General features: G+C 42.0%; 1 protein-coding gene across 1 annotated transcript in view; it reads right to left on the bottom strand.

Moving 5' to 3' along the window:
- The window catches only part of ABCB7 (ATP binding cassette subfamily B member 7), a 558,087-nt gene that overhangs the window by 495,458 nt on the left and 41,074 nt on the right, over window positions 1-21,555 (bottom strand). Inside the window, exon 2 of the mRNA XM_053699205.1 lies at window positions 1,554-1,634. Coding sequence (XP_053555180.1) covers window positions 1,554-1,634 — 81 coding nt within the window. The remainder of the gene's footprint in view (window positions 1-1,553; window positions 1,635-21,555) is intronic.

Genomic DNA, 21,555 nt, shown 5'->3' with positions numbered 1-21,555 from the left:
TTATGTGGTTGTCTCTCTGTGTGTGTATGTCTGTGTGTTTTCTGTGGGTGTCTCTGTGTGTGTGTGTGTGTGTGTGTGTGTGTATGTCTTTATGTGTTTTCTGAGGCTGTCTCTGTCTGTGTTTCCTTGGGTGTATGTGCAAGTTTGAGTTTGTGTGTGTGTGTGTCTATTGTCTGTTCCTTTTTAGGACATTTTGACCTTACTACCGATTATTCACATCTTTCTACAGACTTGGAGACTAATGAGACCTTTACGGAAGTCACCAATCCACCATTTAACCTTTAAATTATTGTTTAGGCAGTTCAGGGCCCTTCCTTTCAGCCACTGCATGCTGTTGTCATCATTTAGTTGGCATCTTCCTTTACAAAAAGATAATCAGAACTCCATATTTTGTTTTCTAAATCTCCTTTTTTTTTACAAAACTGTAGTCTACCTCATTACTTGTCAGGTCAATGTAATCAAGTGCTGAGTGTCTGTTTGGGTGTCTGTGTCAGTGTGTTTGTGTGTTTCTTTGCGTGTCTACTAGAGTGTCTATATGTGAATCCTTATATGTGAGTGTATGTGTGTGTTTCAGTGTATGAGTGTGTCTGTGTGTTTGTATGTTTCTACCTTTATAACATTTCCAAGTTTAAATAGACACATAAGAATAAAGTGCATATACGTTTTAGTCACCTGATCAAAAATTGCACATGTCAAAGGGGGGGCCCTGATCAATGGTTAAGTCAGGGGCCCCAAAATTTCTAGTGGCGGCCCTGGGCATAGCATAGGGAATTGGAAACTGAAGGAAAATAGTCAGGGAAGTAGGAAGAATAGATGGGGCTATTCTCCAAAAAAAAAACAGGGTAAGACACAAAAAGGGAAAATAATAAATTCCACAACAAACAGTAAAGGAAGAGAAAGCTATAACAGTGGTGAAAAAGGGCCATAAAGCGTATAGCGCCCATGCCAGAAGAGTGGTATTGGATAAGAATAAAGATATTGGGGAAGAAACACTGCCAATGTTTTCTGGAGTGGTGAAACGGGGAATATAAATCACGTTATAGTAGGGTAGAGAGGAAGAGACAGAGCAAGTGTAATAGAAAAGACACAAATAACAGAGGGTGAAAGGAGGGCAAATAAGAGACTATAGAGCAGAGAAAAGAGAGGACTTAAAGAGCCAGTAAAACTGTCAGAATGCAGTTCTTGTAGGATAAGAAAGTAAATAACAAAACTATTAGCACTCTCCTACACAACAAAGCAGAGGAGTTGTATTAATATAAAAATGTTAACTGAGCTTTAATAAAGAACTGCATCTTCTTTAAGGAAGACAGCGGCTGCAGTCTCTAGATTTTATATAAATTACATGCACACACAAATTATCCCAATATTACTTTAACAAGTGTTCTTTGTTTCTGCTGCAGGGAGGAGAGGAATTTATTCACCTATTTCTCATTGCACATAAAATAAGACATTATGCAAAAGACCTGAAAAATATGCAGTAAAAATTGGAGAATGCTCTAAGGGTATTATCCATCTAGATCTTGTCTGGCAGCACAGAATAAAGCTATTAATACCTTTGCCGCATCTAACAAGTGTCGTGAATAGTCTTCCCCCAAAATGTGGCGTGTAGTCTGTCTGGGGAACGTTTGTAAAACCTAAGGAAAAAAGGAAGGTCATGTTAAAAAAAAGGTACATTAGCTGTTCTAACCACAATTCTTCTCCTTTTGCTTTTACGGAATGGGATGCCCAGGAGGAAAACCACAAAATATGAAGCTGAAACAGAGCGAAAAGAACACAGGCAGCAGGTGTAAAGCAAATTAAAAACAAACATTAAAAATGCAAAATGACAAAAGTGCCTTTATAACATTACTGCTTTGCTGTCCCCAGACACTTCTACTCTTTGTACCTCAAAATCCCTCTCCATTTATTACACCTCAGTTCCCTGATGTCACTCCTTTCAGTCTCAACAAAACAACTGCGTGTAGTAAGAAAAGCTCTTTCACTGACTACAAATGTCAGAAAGTCTGCCCTGTAAAGCCAGTTGCATGTTAATAAACAGACAATAAGGGACATTTCAACAAATATATTCATGCTGTATTGTAAAACTTTCTTGTTCCCCATGGGCTACACTTGCGCCCACAAAACCCCATCCTCAAAAACATACTAAACAAACATTTACAACTTTAAAAGACAGAGTAAGAACATAGCTAGAGAAAGGTAGCAGAAGGTGGACCTCAAAACATTTAAAGGGACATTAAACCCAAAAGGTTTTCCTTTTCATTCAGGTAGAGCATGCAACTTACCAATTGACTTCTATGAATATACAATGCTATACTTTCCAATAATGGATGTCAACAGAACAAAGCAAATTAAAGGGGCAGTCTACTTAAAAATGTTAATTGATTAAAAAGATCCCTTTATTACCTATTCCCATAACAAACACTGTTATATTAATAAACTTTTTACCACTGTGATTACCTTGTATCTAAGCCTCTGGAGACTGCCCCCTTATCCCAGTTCTTTTAACAGACTTGCAGTTTAGCCAATCAGCGTTGACTCATAAATAACTCCAAGTGAGTAAGCACAATGTTATCTATATGGCACATATGAACTAGCAGTGTAACTATGAAAAACTGTCAACATGCACTGAGATAAGAGGTGCTCTTCAAGGGCTTAGAAAACATAATTTATGCTTACCTGATAAATTTATTTCTCTTGTAGTGTGTTCAGTCCACGGGTCATCCATTACTTATGGGATATATTCTCCTTCCCAACAGGAAGTTGCAAGAGGATCACCCAAGCAGATCTGCTATATAGCTCCTCCCCTCACATGTCATATCCAGTCATTCGACCGAAACAAGACGAGAAAGGAGAAACTATAAGGTGCAGTGGTGACTGGAGTTATAATTTTAAAATTTAGAACCTGCCTTAAAAAGACAGGGCGGGCCGTGGACTGAACACACTACAAGAGAAATAAATTTATCAGGTAAGCATAAATTATGTTTTCTCTTGTTAAGTGTGTTCAGTCCACGGGTCATCCATTACTTATGGGATACCCATACCAAAGCTAAGTACATGGATGATGGGAGGGACAAGGCAGGAACATTAAACAGAAGGAACCACTGCCTGTAGAACCTTTCTCCCAAAAACAGCCTCCGAAGAAGCGAAAGTGTCAAATTTGTAAAATTTGGAAAAAGTATGAAGTGAAGACCAAGTTGCAGCCTTGCAAATCTGTTCAACAGAGGCCTCATTCTTAAAGGCCCAGGTGGAAGCCACAGCTCTAGTGGAATGAGCTGTAATTCTTTCAGGAGGCTGCTGTCCAGCAGTCTCATAGGCTAAACGTATTATGCTACGAAGCCAAAAAGAGAGAGAGGTAGCCGAAGCCTTTTGACCTCTCCTCTGTCCAGAGTAAACGACAAACAGAGAAGAAGTTTGTCTAAAATCTTTAGTTGCCTGCAAGTAGAACTTCAGAGCACGGACCACGTCTAGATTATGCAAAAGACGTTCCTTCTTTGAAGAAGGATTAGGACATAATGATGGAACAACAATCTCTTGATTGATATTCCTGTTAGAAACAACCTTAGGCAAAAACCCAGGTTTAGTACGCAGTACTACCTTGTCTGAATGAAAGATCAGATAAGGAGAATCACAATGTAAGGCAGATAACTCAGAGACTCTTCGAGCCGAGGAAATAGCAATCAAAAACAAAACTTTCCAAGATAAAAGCTTAATATCAATGGAATGAAGGGGTTCAAACGGAACACCCTGAAGAACTTTAAGAACCAAGTTTAAGCTCCACGGAGGAGCAACAGCTTTAAACACAGGCTTAATTCTAGCCAAAGCCTGACAAAAGGCCTGGACGTCTGGATTCTCTGCCAGACGTTTGTGTAAAAGAATAGACAGAGCTGAAATCTGTCCCTTTAGCGAACTAGCGGATAAACCCTTTTCTAAACCCTCTTGTAGAAAAGCCAATATCCTAGGAATCCTAACCTTACTCCATGAGTAACTCTTCAATTCGCACCAATATAAATATTTACGCCATATCTTATGGTAAATTTTTCTGGTCACAGGTTTCCGAGCCTGTATTAATGTATCAATAACCGAATCCGAAAACCCACGCTTTGATAGAATTAAGCGTTCAATTTCCATGCAGTCAGCCTCAGAGAAATTAGGTTGATGGTTGAAAGGACCCTGAATTAGAAGGTCCTGCCTCAGAGGAAGAGACCATGGTGGACAGGACGACATGTCCACTAGGTCTGCATACCAGGTCCTGCGTGGCCACGCAGGCGCTATCAGAATTACCGATGCCCTCTCCTGTTTGATCCTGGCAATCAGTCGAGGTAGCAATGGAAATGGTGGAAACACATAAGCTATGTTGAAAACCCAAGGGGCAGCTAATGCATCTACCAGCACCGCTCCCGGGTCCCTGGACCTGGATCCGTAACAAGGAAGCTTCGCGTTCTGGCGAGATGCCATGAGATCCAGATCCGGTTTGCCCCAACGACGAATCAGTTGAGCAAATACCTCCGGGTGAAGTTCCCATTCTCCCGGATGAAAAGTCTGGCGACTTAGGAAATCCGCCTCCCAGTTCTCTACGCCCGGGATGTAAATCGCTGACAGGTGGCAAGAGTGAGACTCTGCCCAGCGAATTATCTTCGAGACTTCCAACATCGCTAGGGAACTCCTGGTTCCCCCTTGATGATTGATGTAAGCCACAGTCGTGATATTGTCCGACTGAAATCTGATGAACCTCAGTTTTGCTAACTGAGGCCAAGCTAGAAGAGCATTGAATATTGCTCTTAATTCTAGAATGTTTATTGGAAGGAGTTTCTCCTCCTGAGTCCACGATCCCTGAGCCTTCAGGGAATTCCAGACTGCTCCCCAGCCTAGAAGGCTGGCATCCGTTGTTACAATCGTCCAATCTGGTCTGCGAAAGGTCATTCCTTTGGACAGATGAACCGGTGACAACCACCAGAGAAGAGAATCTCTGGTCTCCTGGTCCAGATTTAGCAAAGGGGACAGATCTGAATAATCCCCGTTCCATTGACTGAGCATGCATAGTTGCAGCGGTCTGAGATGCAGGCGCGCAAATGGCACTATGTCCATTGCCGCGACCATTAAGCCGATTACCTCCATGCACTGAGCTACTGATGGGCTTGGAACGGAATGAAGGACACGGCAAGCATTGAGAATCTTTGATAACCTGGACTCCGTCAGGTAAATCTTCATCTCTACAGAATCTATAAGAGTCCCTAGAAAAGGAACCCTTGTGAGTGGTAACAGAGAACTCTTTTCCACGTTCACTTTCCACCCATGCGACCTCAGAAATGCTAGAACTATCTCTGTATGAGACTTTGCATTCTGTAAACTTGACGCTTGTATCAGAATGTCGTCTAGGTACGGAGCCACCGCTATGCCTCGTGGTCTTAGTACCGCCAGAAGTGAGCCCAGAACCTTCATAAAAATTCTCGGGCCGTGGCTAACCCGAAGGGAAGAGCCACAAACTGGTAATGCCTGTCTAGAAAGGCAAACCTTAGGTACCGATAATGATCTTTGTGAATCGGTATATGAAGGTAAGCATCCTTTAAGTCCACTGTGGTCATATATTGACCCTCTTGGATCATGGGTAGGATGGTTCGAATGGTTTCCATCTTGAACGATGGTACCCTTAGGAATTTGTTTAAGATCTTTAAGTCCAAGATTGGTCTGAAGGTTCCCTCTTTTTTGGGAACCACAAATAGATTTGAGTAAAATCCTTGTCCCTGTTCCGATCGCGGAACTGAGTGGATCACTCCCATGATTAAGAGGTCTTGTACACATTGTAGAAATGCCTCTCTCTTTACTAGGTTTGTTGATAACCTCGAAAGATGGAACCTCCCTTGTGGAGGAGAGGTTTTGAAATCCAGAAGGTATCCCTGAGATATAATCTTTAACGTCCAGGGATTCTGCACATCTCTTGCCCAAGCCTGGGCGAAGCGAGAAAGTCTGCCCCCCACTAAATCCGTCTCCGGATAGGGGGCCCTGTTTTCATGCTGTCTTAGGGGCGGGAGTAGGCTTTCTGGCCTGCTTGCCCTTGTTCCATGACTGGTTGCCTTTCCAACCCTGTCTGTAACGAGCAGTAGTTCCTTCCTGTTTTGGAGCGGAGGAAGTCGATGCTGCTCCTGCCTTGAAGTTACGAAAGGCACGAAAATTAGACTGTTTGGCCTTTGGTTTGGCCCTGTCCTGAGGAAGGGCGTGGCCCTTACCTCCCGTAATGTCAGCAATAATTTCCTTCAAGCCGGGCCCGAATAAGGTCTGCCCTTTGAAAGGAATGTTAAGTAGCTTAGACTTGGAAGTTACATCCGCTGACCAGGATTTAAGCCAGAGCGCTCTGCGCGCCTGTATGGCGAATCTGTAATTTTTAGCCGTAAGTTTGGTTAGATGTACTACGGCATCTGAAACAAACGCATTAGCTTGCTTAAGGGTTCTAACTTTGCTCAAAGCCTCATCCAATGGCTCTGTGCGAATCGCCTCTTCCAGAGACTCAAACCAGAATGCCGCTGCAGCCGTGACAGGCGCAATGCATGCAAGAGGCTGCAATATAAAACCATGTTGAACAAACATTTTCTTAAGATAACCCTCTAATTTTTTATCCATTGGATCTGAGAAAGCACAGCTATCCTCCACCGGGATAGTGGTACGCTTGGCTAACGTAGAAACTGCTCCCTCCACCTTAGGGACCGTCTGCCATAAGTCTCGTGTGGTGGCGTCTATAGGGAACATTTTTCTAAATATCGGGGGAGGGGAAAAAGGCACACCGGGTCTATCCCACTCCTTACTTATAATTTCTGTAAGTCTTTTTGGTATAGGAAAGACGTCAGTACACACCGGTACCGCATAGTATCTATCCAACCTACACAATTTCTCTGGAATTGCCACCGTGTCGCAATCATTCAGAGCCGCTAATACCTCCCCTAGTAACACACGGAGGTTCTCAAGCTTAAATTTAAAATTTGAAATTTCTGAATCCGGTCTCCCCGGATCAGAACCGTCACAGACAGAATGAAGCTCACCGTCCTCATGTTCTGCAAATTGTGACGCAGTATCAGACATGGCTCTCGTGTCATCAGCACGCTCTGTCCTTAACCCAGAGCTATTGCGTTTGCCCCTTAATTCGGGCATATTATATAATACTTCTTTCATAACATTAGCCATATCATGTAAAGTGATTTGTAAGGGCCTAGATGTACTTGGCGTCTCAATCCTACGCATCTCCCGAGCGGGAGACGCAGGTACTGACACGTGAGGAGAGTTAGGCGGCATAACTTCCCCCTCGTTGTCTGGTGATAGTTTCTTTATCGGTACAGATTGACTTTTATTCAAAGCAATATCAATACAATTGGTACACATCGTTCTATTGGGCTCCACATTGGCTTTTGAACATGATGAACAAACAGTTTCCTCTGAATCAGACATGTTTAAACAGACTTAGCAATGAAACTAGCAAGCTTGGAAATCACTTTCAATACGTTTACAAGCAATATAAAAAACGCTGCAGCGCTTCAAAAATACAGATATAATTAAACAATTCTTAACAAGAAGTGTATTATTAGCAGAGGATTGCACCCATTAGCAAAAGGATGATTAACCCCTCAATACCCAAAACGGATAAAACGGATATCAATTAAGATTTAACGCTTTTAATCACAGTCAAGCACACTGTCACAGATCTGCTGTGACTGATTACCTCCCTCACAAATGAATTTTGCAGACCCCTGAGCTCTCTAGAGACGTCCTGGATCAAGGAGGAAGAGGCAGGAAGACTGTGCTAGAATTTTAACTGCGCAACAAGGCGCTAAAACAAGGTCCCTCCCACTCCTATCACAACAGTGGGAGCCCTGATATAACGGTTTCCATGCAGAAAAATATGTTAGCCATGTGGAAAAAAATCATGCCCAAAGAGATTTATCACCAAAGTACCTCACAAAAACGAATGACATGCCAGTAAACGTTTTATTAAAAAACAACATTTTCCAATGTCATGCAAAGTTATCACTAAGCCTGCTACCAGTCGCTACCACTGCAGATAAGGCTTAAGTATTATTTCAGTTTTAACAGTATTTTCTCAGTCAAATTCTAGTCCCTAGAAAATAACTCGACTGCGCATACATTTATCAGCCTGATACCAGTTGCCACTACTGCATTTAAGGCTGTACTTACATCATATGGTAAAAGCAGTATTTTCTTAGTCAATTCCATTCCCAGAAAATAAAGTACTGCACATACCTCATTTGCGGAGGACCCCGCATGCTATTCCCAGTTTCTGAAGTTACCCCACTCCTCAGAATGTCGAGAACAGCCAGTGGATCTTAGTTACGCCTGCTAAGATAATAGAAAAAAAAACGCAGGCAGTTTCTTCTTCCAAATACTGCCTGAGATAGAAAAACCGCACACTCCGGTGCCATTTAAAATAACAAACTTTTGATTGAAGAATAGATAAGTAAAAACTCCAGCTCCTCTCGCGACCTCCTTCTTTGTTGAGGGTTGCAAGAGAATGACTGGGTATGACATGTGAGGGGAGGAGCTATATAGCAGACCTGCTTGGGTGATCCTCTTGCAACTTCCTGTTGGGAAGGAGAATATATCCCATAAGTAATGGATGACCCGTGGACTGAACACACTTAACAAGAGAAATTAGCAAATGAGCCTACCTAGGTTTACGGTATTGACACACTTGTCTTGGGCTTCCGGTGGAAGAAGTGTGAGGTGGGAGCATTCGTTCCGGCTCGAGAGAGCCACGAGAGAACCAAACCCGTACACTAAACCCTTGTTGGCCGGGGAAAGTGAACCCAGCCCGGAGAGAGTACTGTCATGAGGTGTATCCGGAAAGCCTATCATAGGCGAGATCGGCCGAGTTGCTCTGGCCGCAACCATAACAGCAAGCCCTGAGCATAAGGGATAGAGCCCGTCTGGCACAACACAGGACAGGTAACAGAGCCTGTTTCTCCGGCCTAGGATTGGCTGTTGTTAAACAGAATGAGCGGAAGATACATGTAGAGGCAAAGCTCCAGGAATATCTTCTAATGGAACGGTTGCAGGGATGTTTGGGAGGTGTCCCAATACTTATCTGCACCTACAGGAAGCAGGCATTGGAGCAGTGGTGCCATTAAGATTACACAAAGTTCTTGATACGCCACAACAAGAACTGCAAGTATCAAAAATATTGTGAATGGCCTAGAAAGAACTAAGGCCTTTGCTTGGTGTGTGTGCTGTTAACGGAAAGTATCCCCTAAGATGTTGGCATGCCCCAAGCCCTATTCAGTACAAGGGTCTAGGAGAAGAGTATAAATATTTGCAAACAGGAACCTGTATTTATCATGTTTATATGCCTCAGGAATTAACTCTGTTTATAAAGTGAAGCGGAGTTATACGAGTAAATGAGGCTACAATTCAAGAGTTGTGGCAGTGATTGGGTCTCAGACACAGAATACGCAAGGGGAAGGTGATTCCTAAAGAGGCTGCGACTCCAGCAAAGCACAGAAGAGAAGTAGACTGTGTAAAAAAAAGACAGCTGGAGGCGATAATTTTTTTCTTGTATGGAAACAACTATCTGGACATATTTTTCAGAGACTCCTATAGCTGATCACTCTGTAGAGGTTAAAAGGAAATAGAAACTAACCTGTTATAAAAGTAGCCTATGTGTTATGTATATTTTTCCCTGTGTGGAAACAGCTATCTGGACATATTATCCAGAGACTCTTATAGCCGATCATCCAGTAGAGGTTAAAAGGATATTGAAAGCAGTCTATGTGTTATATATATCAATCCCATTGTTTATATATAGAGTGGAGTAATATAATCTTGGCATACCTGGCTAGCGGCCAGGCTTAATTTCCCTAGTAACACTATATGAGCACATATAGAATTAATCACACCGCTTGTAGAATTAAGAAAAGTTGGTAGGCTTAAGAAAAGTGCACACCAACAAAGAGCACCTTTTTGCTTAGGTTAGGAAAAAAGTAAGAAGGTGTCTCCCTTTTTTTTTGCACATTACTGAGTTTTGGTTTGTTAAGTTTTGCACCCCACACTTAATGGAAAGATATGTTACTAATGCTAAAAACAGATCTCCAGCTATGCCTGTTAAGAGATAAAAAAATCTAAAATGGGTAGGAACACTACCACTAAGGGATCAACAGACTTGCAAATCTCTTTGACTCATAGTACAGAGACACAGGTGACTGATAACCAATTAGTGTAACTATTACTTCCGCAATTTGACACAGTTATGAAAGAAATAACAGGCCTCACTACAGAAATAAGACAATTCTCAAACAGGATAGCAGAGGTAGAGTGTCAGAACTTGAAGATTAATGTAATGCCCAGGAAACAAACAATAAAAATTATGGAGAAAATAAAATCACTCCAAGCTAGAGTCGAAGATCTGGAAGACAGATCGCGACTAAATAATAGAGTAGTAGGTTTACCAGAGAGTAGTGAATTTGAGAATTTAATTACATTTACATTGCTAACCCTACCACAAATGATAGGCTTCAATACCCAAATAGAAAAAATAATCATATAAAGAGCCCACAGAACAGGAGCTATCAAAAAATACCCAGATGGAAGCATAAAGCCACGTATAGTCATGATTTGATATTTAAATTTCCAAGACAAAGTCAACATCATGAGACACTATAGGAAATCTAATAACTTAATGGTAGGGTCAAATAGAATACACCTTTTCAAGATTTTTCAGCAGAGACTGTATCTAAGAGAAGGGAAATGGCACCCTTTTGTACAGCTCTTATCAGAGCCTACCTAGGTTTAGCTTCTAACAAAGAATAACAACAACGCAAATCTGGTGATAAAAGTAAATTGGAAAGTTGTTTAAAATTGCATGTCCTATCTGAATCATAAAAGTTTAATTTGGACTTGACTATCCCTTTAAATCAAAGAAGCATACTGGAAAGTTGTTTAAAACTGCATCCTGTCTCTAAATCATGAAAGTTCAATTTTAACTTTACTGTTCCTTTAAAGAGACAGTCTACACTAAAATTATTATTGTTTAAAAAGATAGATAAGGCCTTTACTACCCATTACCCAGCATTGCATTCCCTACAATAAGGGAAGATATGTATGTTACAGGCGACAATGTAGAGACCCTGTGTGTGGAAATAAAGGGTGGGGGGAAAAATAAAAAAATATTACTAGGAACATGCTACAAGCCCCCCAACATTAGTGACCTGGATGAAACTCAACTACCAATGAAAATAGTGCTGCTAATAACAGTGCTGTAATTATGGGAAATTTTAACTACCCTAATATAAACTGGGCCAATGAAACTAGTAATTCAGCTAAGGGGGATAGATTTATAAATGTTCTCAGGGATAACTTCTTGTCACAATTAATAGAGGAGCCAACTAGGAGTAACGCTATATTGGATTTAGTGCTATCAAATAATATAGTATAGATATAATATCAAACATAGAAGTCAAAGAACATTTGGGTAACAGTGATCATAACATGGTCACATTTGAAATCTCTTTTCATAAGCAGTGTCTTAAAAGGTTTAACCAAGACTTTTTATTTTAAGAAAGCAAAATTCAACGATTTAAGGAAATCATTAAATAACAAATTGGGACAAATTATTCTCTAATAAAAATACAGAGGATAAATGGATAACATTTAAAACTTTGTTAAATAAATATACATATCATCAAATACCATATGGTTATACAAATAAAAAATCCAAGCCAATGTGGCTGAATAAAAATGTGTTAAGAGAAATTAGGAAAAAACGTAGGGCATTTAAATTATTCAAAGAAAATAGTACAGACTCAACATTCCATATTTATAAGGAATGTAACAAAGCATTCAAAAAAAACAATCAAATTAGCCAAAATTGAAAATGAAAAATTAATTGTAAAGGATTTGAAGTCTAACCCTAAAAGATTCTTTAAGTACATAAAAAGGAAAAAAATCTAAGAAAGACAATATAGGTACATTAAAATGTGTGGAGGGTAGCATGATTAACAGTGACAGGGAGAAGGCGGAGGTACTAAACCAGTTTTTTTCTTCAGTATACACAAGAGAGGAACCATTGGATGATACTTTGGAACAAAATAGAACATGCCAGCCCTTAGCATTAACTGGGTTATGTATAGAGGATATAAGGAACAAATTGGATAATATTAAGGTAAATAAAACTCCAGGCCCAGATGGAATACACCCAAGGGTGTTAAGGGAACTAAGCACTGTTATAGAAAAACCTCTACTCTTAATTTTTCAAGACTCATTATCCTTAGGCATGGTACCCAAGGATTGGCGTAAAGCTGATGTGGTGCCACTCTTCAAAAAGGGAAGTAGGGATGATCCAGGAAGCTATAGACCAGTTAGTCTGACATCAATAGTGTGGAAGATATTTGAAGGGATTATAAGGGATTATATTGATGAGCATATTCATGTAAACAAGATTGTGAGTTCTAGTCAGCATGGTTTTATGAGAAATAGATCATGTCAAACTAATCTAATTAGATTCTATGAGGAAGTAAGTAAAAATATAGATAAAGAGGAATCAGTTGATGTGATATACTTAGATTTTGCAAAGGCGTTTGATACAGTGCCACATTATAGATTAATGCACAAAATTAAGGGACTGGGAATAGCTGAAAATGTTAGCTCATGGATAAATAACTGGATAAAAGATAGGGAGCAACGAGTAGTAGTAAATGGATCATACTCAGATTGGATAAAGGTAATCAGTGGAGTCCCCCAGGGATCAGTACTGGGCCCTGTTCTTTTTAATATTTTTATAAAATGACTTGGAGCAAGGATTAAATAGCGACATTTCTATTTTTGCAGATGATACTAAGTTAAGTAAGGTCATTAGGTCAGAGCAGGATGAACTTTTGTTACAAAAGGACCTGCAAAAATTAGAAGTATGGGCAGGTAAATGGAAAATAAGATTTAATACGGTCAGGGTTTTTTCCCTGTTTGCCTTGTGCTGCTGGCAGCCATTTTACTCACCTCTCTTCCTGACTATGGTGCATTGTGGGGGATGCTGCTCATTTCCAACACTTCCTTTTATGGCCAGACTGGTGTGCATCATCCATGCGAGGCAGGATGCAGTCTCAGAATTGTGATGTCATCACTTATTATTTAAAAGGGCCTCTGTTCAGTATGCTTTGCCTTTGCGTTGTCTCAGACCTGTTTGTGAGAGTTCCTGTGCATTACCTGGCTGTCCGACGTCCTTTCTGGTTCCTGATCCCTGGCTTGCTCCTGACTCTGCTGTTTTCCTTGTTCCTGATTCCGGCTCGTCTGACTATTTGCTTTGGCTCCTGACTCGGCTCATCTGACTACCAGCTCTGGTTTTGACTCCTGGCTTGTTATTTGACTAGTGGACTTTTTATTATTTTTGGCTTAGAATAAAGGTGTGAATGTTTTTGCACTTCTCGTCTCAGTCTGATTTCTGGCACCCTGACATTACACAAAGGCCATGAATCCTGATGGTGCTTATAATCCACCATTACCTGCCATCATTTCCAGGATGGATGAACAGGATCATCACTTGGATCAATTTGCACTAGCCCTGCAAACCCTGTTGACTCGCACTGCACATTTGGACCAAAGTGTCCCGCAAGTTATGGCTGCTCCTGTTTCCGCTGCTGCACCTATGCCTACCAGGAGCATGTCCGGTTCTGCACCTCTACCTCAGCGATATGGAGGCGATCCTATTCAGTGCAGAGGGTTTTTGAACCAGGTGGGCATTTACTTTGAGATGTTACCTCAGGCGTTTCCCTCTGACAGAGCTAAGGTGGGATTTCTCATCCTGTTACTCTGACACAGCTCTTGCCTGGGCTAATCCCTCGTGGGAGACTAATAAACCTGTGATTTCAAATTACCCTGAATTTGTGGCCTCCTTTTGAAGGGTATTTGATGTTCCGGCTCACTCCTCCTCTGCTACTAAACGACTCATGTCCATTCAGCAAGGTACAAGATCTGTTGCTTGCCGCAGAGGTAGGTTGGAACAATGAAGCCCTTGTTGTTGCCTTCTTTCATGGGCTCTCTGATGCGATTAAAGAAGTTGCTGCCAGAGATTTACCAGAGGATCTCGAGGCATTGGTGTCTTTTTTGATCCTAATTGAAATCAGACTCAGAGAGAGGCCCTCTTTCAAGGAGCGCTTGCGGTAGCCTCCTGTTCCGTTGTCTCCTACGTGTTCGTTCCCACCCATGCCTCCCTCTCCTCCCATGCCTCCTGGTCCAGAGTCACCAGATACTGCTGAGCCAATGCAGTTGGGATTCACGCGTCTCTCTGTGGCGGAGAGGGCCTTTAGGAGGAGGGAGGGGCTCTGCCTCTATTGTGGGTTACAGGGCCACCTTTTGAAGTCTTGTCCTACACGGCCGGGAAACGCTCACACCTAAGGTCCTGTCGGGGGCAGACCTTGGGTGGTTTATCCTCGTCCCTGGAACCGCTTAAGGAGAAACCTTTTGGCACCGTTGTCCTTTCCTGGGTGGTCTCCTCCATAGTCACTCAGGCTCTTGTTGACTCCGGTGCTGCAGGCTATTTCATTGACAGTGCTTTTGTATCAAAGCACTCCATTCCTGTTTTGCCTCGGTCCGTTCCGCTTGCTATTGAGGCCATTGATGGCAGGCCCCTTCAGCCCGCACTCGTTACTCACGAAACTGCTCCGTTGTCCATGGCTGTTGGAGCTCTCCATTTTGAAACCCTCCAGTTCCAGGTGATAAACTCTCCGCATTTTCCGGTTGTTCTGGGTAATCCCTGGCTCCAAAAGCACAATCCCAGTCTCGACTGGCACAGGTCCGAAATTTTGTCGTGGTCCCCGCAATGATTTTCCACTTGTCTTCGGAAACCAGTTAAAGTGTTGTGCACTTCTTCGGTATCTCAATTGCCAGAGGAGTACCGAGAGTTCCTAGACGTGTTTGACAAGGTGCGTGCCAGCATGTTGCCTCCTCACCGGTCTTACGATTGTGCCATAGACCTGCAACCCGGAGCCATTCCTCCTCGGGGCCGGGTGTACATCTGCCTGTTGCAGATAATTGTGCTATGGAGGAGTATGTTGCCGATGCTCTGTCGCGGGGAATCATCCGCAAATCCTGCTCTCCAGCAGGGGCTGGCTTCTTCTTTGTGAAGAAAAAGGGTGGCAAGTTAAGACCATGTATCGATTATAGGGGTCTTAATCGTCTTACCATTAAGAATGCTTACCCTATCCCGCTCATTACGGAACTCTTTGCCCGCCTCAAGGGAGCTACGGTCTTTACTAAAGTTGATTTGAGAGGAGCGTAAAATCTCGTTAGGATTAAGGAGGGTCATGAATGGAAAACAGCATTTAACACCAGGAGCGGGCATTATGAGTATCTTGTAATGCCTTTTGGCCTATGTAATGCTCCTGCTGTTTTTTAGGAATTTATTAATGATGTCCTACGAGATATGTTGCAACAGTGTGTTGTGGTGTACTTAGACGACATCCTCATACACTCACACTTGAGGCTCATCGTTCTGATGTTACACAGGTTCTTAAGAGACTACGTGAGAACGGCCTGTTTTATAAATTCGAGAAATGTGAGTTTCATCAGACTCAAGTAACCTTCCTATGTTATGTTATCTCCGTTGCAGGGTTCTCCATGGATCCTGACAAGTTATCTGCAGTTGCCTCGCCCAGTTGGTCTTCGGTCTATTCAAAGTTTTTTTGGGGTTAACCAATTACTATAGAAATTTTATTAAAAACTTTTCTTCCTTGGTCAAACCTATCACAGACATGACCCGTAAAGAGAATGACCCACTCCATTGGTCACATACTGCCATTAAGGCCTTTGATAGTCTTAAGACTGCCTTTGCTGCCGCTCCAGTTCTGGCTCATCCTAACCCTGTCCTGCCTTTCGTTCTGGAGGTCGATCTGTCTGAGACTGGAGTAGGTGCCCTCTTGTCTCAACGTCCTACGCCTGACGGTTCCTTGCATCCATGTGGTTTCTTCTCTAAGAAATTGTCTCCAGCTGAGTGCAATTATGAAATTGGCGACAGGGAATTACTGGCAATAATTTTGGCACTCAAGGAATGGAGGCATCTTCTCGAGGGTACTAGCATGCCAGTGCTCATTCTTACTGACCACAAGAATTTAACTTATCTATCTGAAGCAAAACGTTTGTCGCCCCGACAGGCCAGATGGGCGCTATTTTTGTCTCGGTTTAATTATGTGGTCTCCTACCTGCCTGGTAGTAAGAATGTTAGAGCTGATGCCCTCTCTCGACAATTTTCGCCTCTGTCCAAGGAGGAGTCTGTACCTACTGCTGTTATACCTCCTGACCATATTTTGGCTACCATACGTACTAATTTGACTTCTCCCTTGGGGGAGGAGATCCTGGCTGCACAAACCAATGCACCTCCTGAGAAACCTAGTGGTAAGTGTTTTGTTCCTGAGAATCTTCAAACTAAACTTTTGCACACTCACCACTATCCTAAAGCCGCAGGTCACCCAGGCAAGAACCAAATGATTTGATCTGGTACTCAACAATTCTGGTGGCCAGGTCTTCGTTCTGATATTGCTGCGTATGTTGCCTCCTGCTCAGTTTGTGCACAGAATAAGACTCCTCAACGTCTTCCTGTGGGTCTTCTTCAACCTATTGCTAATGGTGAGCGTCCTTGGACACATCTTTCCATGGACTTCACTGTCGAGCTCCCTGTTTCCAATGGCAATACTGTTATCCTTATGGTGGTTGACCGGTTTTCTAAAATGTCACATTGCATTCCCTTGATGAAGTTGCCTACCGTTCAGGAGCTTGCCCGGGAGGTCTTCCGTTTACATGGGTTACCCAAGGAGATAGTGTCGGACCGGGGTAGCCAGTTTGTCTCCAGATTTTGGCGTTCCTTTTGTGCTCAAATGGAGATCCAGCTTTCCTTCTCCTCTGCATATCAACCTCAATCCAATGGAGCTGCGGAACGGTCTAATCAAGCTCTGGAACAGTTCCTCCGTTGCTGTGTCTCAGATCACCACAATAATTGGTCTGAAATGTTACCTTGGGCAGAGTTTGCTCGTAATAGTGCTATTAATGCTTCCTCCAAGTTATCCCCGTTCATGGCGAATTATGGGTTTCAACTATCCTTGTTGCCCGATTCATTCATGTCTCAGGGTATTCCGGCTTTGGAGGAGCATATCCGGCAACTCCGTTCCACATGGGTGCAGATTCAGGATTGCCTTCATCATTCTATACAGTGGTCTTGACCTTCCTCCTACTATGCGCATCTCCAATGTTTTTCATGTCTCCCTCTTGAAACCATTGGTTTGTAATCGGTTTACCACTGTGTTGCCTCGCCCTATCTTTGTTGACAACCATGAGGAGTATGAGGTCAGCAGCATTATTGACTCTCATATGTCCAGGGGTCGTGTATAGTATTTGGTTCACTGGAGAGGCTACAGTCCGGAGGAGCGTTCTTGGGTTCCCTCCACTGATGTTCATGCCCCCGCCCTCCTCCATGCCTTCCATGCCCGTTTCCCCAATAAGTCTTTTGTCCTCCGCGGGGGAGGGGTCGTTGAGGGGAGGGTACTGTCAGGGTTATTTCCCTGTTGTTTGCCTTGTGCTGCTGGCAGCCATTTTACTCACCTCTCTTCCTGACTATGGTGCATTGGGGGGGATGCTGATCATTTCCTACACTTCCTTTTATGGCCAGACTGGTGTGCATCATACATGTGAGACAGGATGCAGTCTCAGAATTGTGATGTCATCACTTATTATTTAAAGGGCCTCTGTTCAGTATGCTTTGCCTTTGCGTTGTCTGAGACCTGTTTGTGAGAGTTCCTGTGTATTACCTGGCTGCCTGACGTCCTTCCTGGTTCCTGATCCCTGGCTTGTTCCTGACTCTGCGGTTCTCCTTGTTCCTGATTCCGTCTCGTCTGACTATTCGCTTGGCTCCTGACTCGACTCGTCTGACTACCAGCTCTGGTTTTGACTCCTGGCTTGTTATTTGATTTGTGGACTTTTTATTATTTTTTGCTTAGAATAAAAGGTGTGAATATTTTTGCACTTCTCGTCTCAGTCTGATTCCTGGCACCCTGACAAATACGGAAAATGCAAGGTTCTACATTTTGGAAGTAAAAATAAGCAGGCAGCGTATTATTTAAATGGGACAAGACTTAGCCAAACACAGGAGGGAAGGGATTTGGGGGTAGTAATAGATAACAAGCGGAGTGCTGTAAATATACTGTAATCAGTTTTTTTTTGCCACGCAGCAGATTTGAATTCTGAGGACTTCCGGTGGGGGCGGAGCTGTTAGACACGCTGCACGGCTCACGGCGCTCCAGAGAAGGGAGCTAGGAAATCTCCCCCGGCTAAAAGTTGCTTGCGCTATCCGGAATCCCTGGGGCCGGTTGCAAGTTCTACAGACGCAGTCTACGTCTGAGCAGTGGAAGACCTTTACTGGCGGTAAAGCCCGGCGGTGGATACCGCAACTACCGCAGAGAAAAACCGGCAGATTGAAGGAGAAGGACAGTAAAGTCGGGTAAGAGGGATATTACCCGTGAAGTGGTTGGCCTTGCTGACTGGAGTAGCCGCTTGTAGGAGGGGGTAGTCTGCCTACAGAGAGATCTGTGGGGAGCGCGCCCTCCTCGCGGTGAAGAGCGTCACAGCTGTTTGTTTGTTTGGCCTGACTGACCGATAGCGGGAAGGAACCCCGGCTTTACCTCTACAAGGTTTTTCAAAGCGGACTGCCAAATGTTTTTTTATACCTAATAAGGCATACCTGGCTTACAGGCATAGCGCACATATATGGGGTATCTTGGCTCCTGGGAGCTGAAGATTCACAGGAGGTGGATGATGCTAAGTGACCCTTTTGAGGGATTGAATTGACATAAGCTAGGGAGAAGTGACATTTCTCTTATTTGGTGAACTTTCTTTTTGCTCCCCTTCCCCTACTCATCTATTTCCCTTTCGATGGTCTAGGGGTAACAAGAGCCTGAAGTGTTCCCTAAAGAAGAATTAGGAGTATTTCTTACATCAAGGTGCCAAAGTATAGCAGGACTGATTACAACAGATGGTATTTAGAACTGCCACAATTAGTCCATAAAGCTGAACTTTACCCTAAGATACAAGGCGCAACAGTACATCGGTTCCTGACCATTTTGAAATTGGTGTCTCATTATCTAGGCTATCTCTATGCTACCTAGAGGCTTATAGAGAGCTAAGGGACTAGGCCTGGGCAATCTGGCTTTTTTCTTCACGTGGCATATTACATGACATATTATATGTTCCAAGAATGGTGCACTTATTTTCTGTTTAACAGTCCCCCTCTTTAGGAGAGAAGAGAGAGAGGGATTTAGACTGCTAAGCAATTGCTTAAATTTAGTTAAACAAATTGACCCTTTTTTTTTTTTTTTTTTTTTATGTTGATATAGATTGGTATATGCAATTTCGTTTTACTGTCTTGTTAGCATAAGTTTATTAATTGCATTTGAGAAATGATTCACTATAATGCCTAAGATATCTTGGTTAAATTATGAATGTTTAAGGGATATAGCTCTTATTAAATTCTATATACATATTAGTAGCTGATCCTCACAGGTGCCCGCTTTCCACAATTATAAACTGGGTGAGATATTAGGCCGTAACTACACTAACTCTTATAAATACACACTTACAGTTTAAGACACAGTCACGCCTATAATAAAAAAAAAAAAAACAATAAAAAAAAACAATACACACATACACTTGAACTTGAAGCTTAACTTAACTTACAGTGTTTTTTTACTTTTATTAGGGACTCTACTCCCCCTTGGATTTGTTCACTTTTTTCACATTTTTTTTTTTCTTTTTATCGTTTTGCTTTTCACATTCACTATTAGTATTCACAGAATATATGGAAAGATATATTATACACACGAAAGAGTTCCCCCATAATGCCACCCAAAGGCAAGGATAGAAAGGTTAGGAGTGCGAATACCTCATTGGACCCTGTATCAGAGGGGGCTATATCCCACGTGGACATTGGTAGTTTAGTATCTCAATTAACCGATATTTTTACTCCTCAATTTGATATTATTAAGAAGGAGCTCAGCAGTATTTCTACAGATATTATTTCCCTATCAAACGAGGTCAAGCAATTCGCCTCAAGGATACTAGAGGCGGAAAATAGGATCTCTGACTTAGAGGACCGGGTCAATGTCCAAGATAAAGTAATCCAAGATTATGATGGCAAGATTACTGGTCTACAATTCCGTCTGGAGGATCTTGAGGATCGCTCCAGACGGAATAATATAAGAATCATTGGTCTTCCTGAGTCCCCTGAGTACGAAGATCTTATAAAGGTCACTTCTCTATTATTACCCAAAGCTTTAGGTTTCCCTGAAAAACAACTACCCTTAGAGGTAGAAAGAGCTCATAGGGTCGGATACAGTAGAACAAATATGGCTAGGGGCGATAGAAGCAGAATGTGCATTTTTAAGTTGCTTAGATTCCAGGATAAAGTAAACCTGTTAAAAGCATATAGAAAGATGGGGGAATTTGTGTTTGAAAAAAACAAGCTATTAATGTTTCAAGACTTTTCAATAGAAACATCTACCAAAAGAAAACAGATGATCCCACTATCTACTAAGATTATTGATAAAGGGTTTAAAGCCTGGGTTGTGTACCCCGCAAAGATTATGTTAGAAGAAAATGGGGTTAGACGAATCCTTAATAATCCCCAAGAGGCCCATGAATTCATTAGTACCCTGTAATATACTAGGGAAATGCTTACTATAATGATTATAGATATGTTTTTGATGTTTGCAGTGCACACTGATAGCGTTAAATGGAAAAAAGAAATTATATTGTTGTTGAGCACTTACTATTTTAAAATTGAAACTATGTTAAGTAAGATAGATGCGCTATGTGTCTGGGTATGCGCTGATTTTTTGTGTGTTTTCTCTTTTTTTTTTTTGTGCTTATTATGATGATTATAGATATGTCTTTGACGGTTGCAGTGCACTCTGATAGCGTTAAATGGAAAAAAGAATTTATATTGTTGTTGAGCACTTATTTTAAAATTGAATATATCGCAGGTATAGGATGGGCAGTCTTTTTTTTTATTATGTAGGGTCTCCCTTTTGTCTTTTTTTCTTCCCTCCTTTTTTTTTTTTTTTTTTTTCTTTCTTTCTCTCTCTCTCGCCGGCCCTCTTCGCCCCTCTCTTCCCCCTCCCACCTCCCGGGTTAAGTTAATTTAGACCATAGCTTAAAAATAGCTTATCAGTGCACCCATATTTCCAATATATTTAATGGCAGTTAGGATTAATATGCTTTCTTGGAATGTAGGGGGCATTACTTCGCCTAGAAAACGCAAATTGATTATTAAACATCTGGCGAAGTTTAAACCCGATATTGTGATGTTGCAGGAAACACATTTGAATCTGGCAGAAGCTATGAAATTAAAGTGTAAATGGGTAGGGGAATGTGTTGCAGCTCCAGGAGTTAAAAGAAAATCAGGGGTAGCCATCTTGTTTCATAAAAATCTAGACTACAATATTGTGAAGAAGGAGAGTGACCCAGAGGGAAGATACCTGATATTACATATTCAGATTAATAGGTGCAATTTTGTTATCTGCAATATATATG

The sequence above is a fragment of the Bombina bombina genome, chromosome 1 (genome assembly GCF_027579735.1).
Source record: "Bombina bombina isolate aBomBom1 chromosome 1, aBomBom1.pri, whole genome shotgun sequence".
Classification (NCBI taxonomy): domain Eukaryota; kingdom Metazoa; phylum Chordata; class Amphibia; order Anura; family Bombinatoridae; genus Bombina; species Bombina bombina.
Note: the sequence above shows the minus strand (reverse complement) of the source record. Positions and strands in the feature narration are given on the sequence as shown.